This window comes from Coturnix japonica, chromosome 7 (assembly GCF_054131305.1).
Source record: "Coturnix japonica strain WE chromosome 7, WE-NBRP24, whole genome shotgun sequence".
Taxonomy (NCBI): Eukaryota; Metazoa; Chordata; class Aves; order Galliformes; family Phasianidae; genus Coturnix; species Coturnix japonica.
In genome coordinates this window covers 23,310,870-23,319,243 of record NC_140669.1, presented here as the reverse complement: position 1 = coordinate 23,319,243, position 8,374 = coordinate 23,310,870, and the positions used below count along the sequence as shown (strand labels likewise).

The following is an 8,374-nucleotide window of genomic DNA, read 5'->3' as shown; positions in this document are numbered from 1 at the left end:
CTGAGTGCTACTTCTAGGAGCGGAGGGGATAGTGCTCCCAGAAATTTCCATTAGGGGACAAAGAGTTCCTGACAGGGACCGTGAGGGGCGCTGTCTCTGTAGTGACTTGTTTCTGCCTCCAGTCTCCATCTGCCACTGTGTGTACTGATGTTTAGCCCTTGCTGGCAGCAGCATTGTGCCCACATCTGGGAGCTTCTGGAAGGTTTGAGGTGTTTGCTAATGCCCGGACTTTTCATTTCCTGATAGCGGACCAGTGAAGCCCCTCACCCACCTCCCTGCCTGGACAGAGATGAGAGCACTGCTGAGCAGGCAAGGCAGCACCTCTGTCTGCATGGACAGAGCAGGTCTGGGGATGCCCACCCCTTCTCCAGGCCCATGGAGTTCTTCCTGCTGCTCTGCTCCCATCTACTTGCACTGCTGGCAGAGCCAGTACCATGCAGCCACTGCATTACCTTGCAGATAGCTGCCTCCAGGCAAAATGCTAATGCACAGAGGCTTGGTTGTAGATATCAGAGGTCTGAAGTTAGTATCACCCTTTTTGTTAAAACTGCAAATGTAAATTCTGAATTGTTTAACTATCCCCATAACCCTTCCTCCTTCCCCCTCCGGGCTGCTCTCCCTCTTGCCCACAGATTTCCTTCTTTTTTTGCTCAGTACTTGCTTCAGGTGCCTGTGCTTCTATCTGCTCTTGCTTTGCACCCTTCCGTGCTTTTGGGCAGGTGGAAGCTCTGGCAGCTCCTGGGGGAGCAGTTACAGGGGCAATTTCTCCTCCTGGTGAACACACGCCCTCCACAGTTTTCAGGATGGCTAAAAGTGAGTGAATACAAAAGTGAAATGAAACTTATAAAGGGGAAACCCTGCTTAGGCATTGGTTTACTGAACTCAGTGAAGAAGAGTAGAAAAAATTACAGACTCTTTGCTATAGAAACAAAGAAAAATCTTTCCTTTAGCACTCCCTGCCCACTTATGCCTCCTTGTGCTCATTTATGCTGAGTGCTTTTACTTGTAAATTGCAGGTAGAGGAAGAGATCTTGTAGCATCCAAGGGCTACCTGAGCTCTCCAAGCCATACAGGTAGGGCTTGGTCAGCTCATTTTGGTCTGGGCATGACCTCTGGAGGCTGTTCCTCACGTGGAAATACGAGGTTTTCAGCTCTCTGAAGTGCGGAATGATGGAAGAAGCAGTCAGATGGGTTTGATTTTCCATAACAGACTTGTGAGAAACAGCCAGGCCGTACAGAGACATTGACCCAGATTTTTGATCTGAAGGAGTGTTGTTTACAGGTAAAAACACCTCCAAATTGTGAGGCTGGTTTGCCATTACAGTACCTCATTTTAAACAGTAAATAATGACTATATTTTGTAGTCACTCTTCTCTTTTAGGTGAATGGCTGGTGCTTGTCAAGCTGGCATTGGTGTTCAAGGATGACAAACAATAAGCACACACATGTTGCTTTCTCCAGGCTCTTGCTATGGCAGAGGGAGTGTAGGTCCACCAAGGCTTCATCAGGTGGTCTCCTTTGTTCTTAGTGGGCATTTTGGTTAGCTTTCTACTAGAAGCATTGTGCTGGTCAGAGAAATACTTTCAGGTCTAGCTGTCTGTGAGAAATCAGAGCGTGAAAAGGAAGAGCTGGCCTCTGAAAGCTGAGCTGGCCTCTGAAAGCCAAGCTGGCCTTGCGCTATCATCTGGCTCATGTAGTGAGTAATTAAAAAAATAAAAATAAAAGCAGGAATGTGAGAGTAGGAGGAGAGTGTCGGAGATGCCGTGAGCGCTGCTCCCAGCCGCCTGTCGCGAGTGTGAGAAGGCACAGGTAGTTCTCAGGAATGAAGCCCTGCAAGTCTGTGGTAATGGCATACCCCCCTGCTAAGGATGAGAAGATGGTTCTGACACGACTCCTTGTATCTCTGTTTCTGACTAAGTCCATCGTTGGTTTTAATGAATAAGTAAGTTGTGTTTTGAACTGATGAACACCCCGCAGTCAGTTTCCCATTTTATTTCACGATGAGCATGCTAAGGGATTTGGGCAAGCTGTAAAGGGCCTTCAGTGTAAGATTTAAGGTGTAATTCAAAGTGGGAGGCATTTCTCAGAACTAGCATAAAAGTTTCTCTCACCTCCACCCCCAAAACAGAGATAATGTCTCCACAGACTAAGCAGTGTTATCTCTTAAAACAAGACGGTGACTGCTGCAAATATGGCTGGTAGTTCATTATCACAGTGAGATATTGCGTGTTATGAAACATAAAAATGTCTATTAACTGTTTCACTGCTAATCCTTCTAGAGACAAAATATTACGTTTGTGTGTCTATCCCACAACATAAAACTTCCTTCTCCTCCTTGAACACTGAAGGCTTTCCTGTCCTGTGCCCACCTGCTTACACTTCCAAGCTTGAGCCTTACTTCTTTTGTAAAGCAATTGCGTGCTTTACAAAGGAGAGCAATTTATATCCCCCAAATCAGGAAATGTGAGGCCAGCGTACATGGAAAGAAGATCAAGATCAGAATACATCTTTCCAGGGACTGCCCCTACAGCAGTGCAATTTGTTTTTGCATTAAATTAATTAAAAATCTCCAGTTGAAAGGTAAACAGAATTTATCTACTGATAGGGGGTGATAGCAAACCCCTTGGTGAGTTCACTGCCGAGTATGGCTTGTCTTGCAATAGATGGAGCAGGGTTAGAAAGGCATGGAGCAGAGTTAGAAAAATCCAGAACCGAGAACCCTTAGAAACTCGCATGCAGAAAAACTTATTTTTCTCAAATGCTGGACAGCTATTGCTATTTTCTGTGCTTCTGAGACACAAGAAAAGGAAGCCACAGTAGCCTTCAGACAGGCTTTTATGAGTCTAAAGGCCAAAAGTAATGTCTGGCACAGATTATTTCACTGGGCTAAAGGGGAAATAAGGCTCTGAGGCAAGGAATTCAATTTACCATTTCCTTAAAGCTCTTGGTGCAATCGTGAGAGTGAGAGCAAGCTCTGGTTTGTGGTGATACAGAGGCTTTATCAGTCTCAGATCTTGGCAGGACAGACCAGACTGGTTGTCGATTGCAGTGGATAGTGCTTTTCCTGCCCATCAGAAAGAACAGAAAGGAACTGACTTTCCAGCACAAAGGACTTGCCTGAGGTTTCAATCAGTCTTTTCTCTGTTCAAGTACTTGAGACTTGGTCTGTGATGCTTGGTGTCTGTCTGTCCCTGTTTCGTGGAGGGAATGTCCTTCCATTTTCCCAAGATAAAGCTGAGCCCTGGAAAAGGAGCAGAAACCAGCAATCAATTCAGCTAAGATATGAACAACTCTAGTAGGTCAAGGGAAGGCATGCAAAGGAACCGTGTCAGTGCTGAAGAGAGGTACTTCAGGAGCCAGACTGCTAACATCACCAGAGGACTCACCGTTTCTCTTTCTTCATGTTGTGTGCCCGGTTCACTATAATGGCAATCTTCCCACAGCTGCTCCTGCTGTTCTGACCTTTATCTCCTACTGAGCACATGGGTATGTATTAATGACTGTGTGACACCTCAGATTTAACACTGATGGGAAAATCTATGTAAAACAAGTAACTGAATGCTTCCAATGGTAACGGCGTCTGCATGTGATTACTTGTTTGGCTGCATTGGCTGAAGCTTTAGCTGCTAACTCAGCAGACTGTGAGTAGACAGTATTGTCTTTTCAGTTCATTCTGGCTGCAGTTCAGGGTGTTAATAATCTAGAGGGCTATGTAAGGCTTGGATCCTGGCTATCAGGAGCCAGGTCTCTCAACATATAGGTACAGGAGGTGAGATTGGGGAGATGGTCCTGCTGACAGCTCCCTAATGCAGCCATGAGTGGCAGGCATCTGCAGCAGAGCCCCGTGCCAAATCCATTATTTATTAGGGCATTACTTAGGATGCAGAATGGGTATATTTATTTGGAGTAAAGCGTGAACATCTTGATTACAATTTTAGCATGTTTTTAGACATCAGCATCACTGCTATCGGGATACTTTGTTTTTAAATTGGGAACAAAATATTCCCTAAAAGCTAAACACTGGGCCATGTTGTTATTTTCTTTCTTTAACACATAGGACAGTGCTGAGAGAAGGCTCTGGCCAAGCCAACAGGCAGCCAAGTATAATTTATGACTTATTTTAAACTGATTTGTTGACTTCTTGAAAGGCCCTGTCAAAAAGAACAGTCCCCTGAGTCCTAACAAATGATAACAGTTGTATGGCGTCAGTGCTGAAAAACTCTTGGATAACAGTGAACCCGTCCTGAGAAATCCTTTTAAAGTGCCTGAAAATTGCGCTGTCTAAAAATAAATACAGCTAATGCTATTGTTTGGTAGTTCATTTTGGTTTTCTTAATGCCTCGTACATTTTATTTTCCATTGGTTAGAATTTTCCCTTAGAAGCATGAAAACAAATCTCCATTTGCCTAGTAATAAAAAAAAAAAACCCACACAGCATTCACATGAGATGCTTCTAACAAGGATGTGTGTTCTGTCTCATTTATGTGCAGTGTTGAATTTGCAAGTGACATCACTATTTTTTTTATGTACATCAGTGTGGCGGACAGCTGGAAAAACCGAGATGTGTATCAGCTCTACTTCCCATTGCAGTATCTCGCTTAAGTACAGACATAGCATAAAGGGTGGCCTCAGTGCCCAGCCAGGGTCTGTGTCATTTAAAGCTTCTTTGCTCGAGGGCAAGGCAGGCATGCCCTGCTGTGGGCTCCATTCACATTAGGCTGCTGCCTATGAGGAGCTTACAGCCACTGTGCCTTGGCTCTTCTGACACTGTCCTTGCACCTGCCCTTCAAAAGCTTCCATGCTCATCCTGTCCTCACCTGGCTGTGAGAACAGTGAACAAGAGTTGTAGAAGAGCATCTGTTTTCTCTATTTTTAAAAGCAATTTCTTAGTTATATTCAATACTGTTTCACCAAGCTATGTTTTTCCTGGTGGAAATGCAACGCTTCCGGCAGAGTATCTTCCTCTAAAATCTTGGTAAGTTTTTCAGGCTTTTTTTCCATCTCTCCCTCAGCCTTTTTGGGACCAACATCACAGACCTACAGTGCTGCAGCTTTGCAGGTCTTTGGATGCTTTCCCATTGGTCTTATTTGAAATTGCTGAATATTTTGCTGGTGAAATTCTGGCTTACAGTTAAACAGGTAAAACAATGTCACAGCAAGAACTATAAATATGCCCTTGTCTGAGCACATAACAATGAGTGAGTCTATGAGTGACAGTTCAGATCTGGTTTCCTTCCACCGCCGTGGGAAAAGGAAGCTGCTCCTGTGCTTGGGCAGCTGTGATTGCTTCCTGTATGTGTGGTGGAGTGGGGCCAGCCCCTCCTCGGCCCTGCAGCATGGCATGGCTGTGGTGCCAGGGGCTTCACACCCTCCCACCCACACTGGGCTAGAAGGGACCGGCCCCTGCTTGAGGCTTCTGCAGAATTCAAAATGGGGCAGGGAAGGAGGACAAACTCTTGCAAACCACTGGGAATTGTTAGTCCAAGGTCCTGATACAGGCGAAGCATCTCCATAGCCTTGGGGGGGCTTTTGCAGGCCTCTGTGGCCTTCGTAAGGGTGTCTGCTGGAACATAACCTGCTATTTGTGAAACTGTGAGGGCACAGTAGTACTAAAAACAGCATGAGTCTTGTTTCTTCTTTCTAGGAAAAAAACACAACCACCTCACAGTAAAAACCCAATTAATTTTGATTCAAGAATAGAAGTGTTTTAAGGCAGAATATCTGTTTCATATGAATCCTTGTGGAGCACTCCCAGTGTTAACTAATGAGCCAAGACTGGAACCATTAACACAAGCAGGACTTCTGTCATTTACTTCAGGCTGAGCAGGTTTTGATATACGTCATAATTACCGTAATTTTCTTTTACCATCTAAACAGTGAAAGTGCTGTGCGGCCCACACAGTTGGGTTCTTGTTTTCTGTGAGCAAAGCAGCTCCTGCTTATTTTATTGGTAGGTGCAGCTGGGTAGGAAGCATTTTGAGCAGTTAAACTTCACTTAAACAAAAAAGAACAATGGATTTTGGGCCCACCAAGAATATTCAGTGTTGGTTTGTTTGGTTTTTTCCCCTCCCTCTCTTAGAGGTAAACCTATTGTATGTTATTTTTCTTTTTTTTCTTGTTAGTTCACATTCCACAACTACCAGGGAAGATATTATGTTATACGTGTGGCTGTAATATTGGAGGGTGGCAATACAGATTGCAGTCTAGGATTCTGTATTTCATTGCCTCTCACCAATCCCATGTTAGATCTGCATCGATTGGAAGTAAAAATATTGTAACAGACTTTGAAAACTCTCTTGTAATTACCAGCTCCACAAGCTGTACTTGACCTTAGGGACGCTAAACCCTGTTTCTGGCCTAAGCATTACAATGATAAAAATCCTATTAGAATTTTATGTCTCTTGATGATGCAAGAATCAGTTTGAATCTGTTTCACCTGTTACAGCTTGTGGAAGCAGTGAAGTAATGCAGAGGCTCTTTGTTATCGTTAAAAACCTCTCTCTGATTTGCAACTCTGCCATTTTATGGAGGAGTATTTAATATCTGGAGTTGTGGAATTGGGTTTTTGAATGCGTTCCTCCTTCCTTCCTTCATTACTGAAGCTGGCATAGAAGCACAGGGAAGCATAGGAGGGCGCAGGGCTGGGAAGGCACCCTCTGCGCACAGGACGTTCTTAAGAACCTTTTTCTAACCGTAGCCAGTAAAACTTGTTTGGAAGAGCCTTGCTGGGCCAGAACATCGGCCTTCCAGTCAGCTGCTGGCCTTAATTATCTCCCCAGCTCTATGTCATGTAGCAAAGGTTAAAGCATCCCGACAGCTCATCAGGTTGACTTTTTAATCTTTGTTTTGAAAACGGAAAAATCTCTTTAAGCAGCAGATAACGATTTAGCCAGGTGTGAGCAGGGCACGTTTACTTGGGTACCACCTCGCTGCCGGAGCCCAGCGGGGGACGGGGCAGATCCGTGAGCGTTGGTTAAAGGAGAAACGTGATGTTCCAATCCGCGGGCAGACACGGCACCAGATCCTCGCTCGGCCCCCCAACATGGCGGAGCCCCCAACGTCCCACGCGCTCAGCGCCGCCCCTCGTGGCTGTGCTGCCCCTCTTTACCTTCCCGGAGGCCGCCTCTATGGTCAGGGGCGCGGCGGGGGCGGGGCGCGGGGGGGCGGTTGGAGCGAGTCCCCTTTGTGTCTGGAGCCAGGCGCGGCCGCTGGTGGCGGCGGGCGGGAGGGGGCGCGAGTGGCGGCGGATCGTGGGACTGTGCGGCCCTCGGAGGGCACGGGGAGGAGGAGCCGCGGGACCGCCCACTGCCGGCGCAGCCCGGAGACGGGGAAGGCGCTGGCGGCGCGGAGGGACCGAGCCGCTCCCCGCCCCGCGGGCACAGCTGCGCCCGGCCCCGCTCGGAGCTCAGAGAGGTTGGCCGGGCTGGCGCCGGAGCGGCTCGCGGAGCGCTGAGGAGGACGAAGAGGAGAAGGAAGCGGCGTTCTACAGCGCGGGGCGAGAAGCTCCGCGGAACGCGGCCGGGCGCCGGGGCCGCCGAGGAGGGGCCTCGCTCCCGCCGCCCCGCGCCCCACCTCCGTCGGGGCGGCCGGGGGTGGCGTCGCCGCGAGGGCCGGGCCGCGGAGCCGGCTGGCGGCGTGCGGATGGGCCGGGGGGCGGCCGTAGCCCCCACGCAGACGGCGCGACAGGGCTCGCCTCGCCGCGGAGCGTCCGCGGGCGCGTGAAGGCGGCGGGGCCGGCTCTGCCCCCAGCCCGGCCCTCGGAGCCGGGCGGCGCGAGGGGCCGCCGTGAGTGACAGCCGCCGCCTCCCGTCTGGATATGTTTCCTTCCCAACCCGGCTGCTTCTTCGATATCGTGAAGCTGCGTGGGAAATAAGCGCGTTCCCGAGGCGGGCCGCGGTCCCGACGCCTTTCCCGGAGCGGGGCGGCAGCGGCCGGCGTCCTCCCCGGAGCCGCGGAGCCATGCGGGCGGGCCGCCGCGACGGACTATCAGCACAGCCGGCGCCCCTCACCTGCCGTCCGCCTTCGCAGACCGCGCCGTGAGCCCGGAGCCCGCCGCGGCCGCCGGAGAAGCGAGGAAACCCCTCTCGTCGGTGTCTTTATTTCCCACCCGGCCTCGACCCCCGCACCCCAGGATGACGGCCTCGCTGCGGCACCTCGTGCTGCTGCTCCTGCTCGCCGCCGCCCCTCGGCCCGGCGCTGCGGCCGGTAAGTCCAAGTACCGGGCACGGCGGGGCGCGGTCCGGCCGCGGCTCCGTGCGGGTTGAGGGCCGAGCGTCGGGGCGGCCGGCGGCGTGAATGAATGTGCTTTATTGTGTAAATGAGCCATCCGCAGTCACGGTGCGTGTGTCGTGCGGCTCCGCTTCTCTCGGCTTCT

At 49.9% G+C, this 8,374-nt stretch overlaps 1 protein-coding gene and 1 long non-coding RNA gene across 2 annotated transcripts in view; one reads left to right on the top strand and one right to left on the bottom strand.

Moving 5' to 3' along the window:
• Positions 1-846: 846 nt before the first annotated feature.
• On the bottom strand, positions 847-3,509 carry LOC146760119 (uncharacterized). Its single transcript, XR_014948353.1, has 2 exons — positions 3,387-3,509; positions 847-3,241 (listed from the first exon to the last, which is right to left on the bottom strand). It is a non-coding gene; the product is annotated as an uncharacterized LOC146760119 (long non-coding RNA).
• Positions 3,510-8,073: 4,564 nt separating this feature from the next.
• BMPR2 (bone morphogenetic protein receptor type 2) overlaps positions 8,074-8,374 on the top strand; it is a 99,577-nt gene continuing 99,276 nt past the window's right edge. Inside the window, exon 1 of the mRNA XM_015868188.3 lies at positions 8,074-8,205. Coding sequence (XP_015723674.2) covers positions 8,133-8,205 — 73 coding nt within the window. The 5' untranslated portion in view covers positions 8,074-8,132. The remainder of the gene's footprint in view (positions 8,206-8,374) is intronic.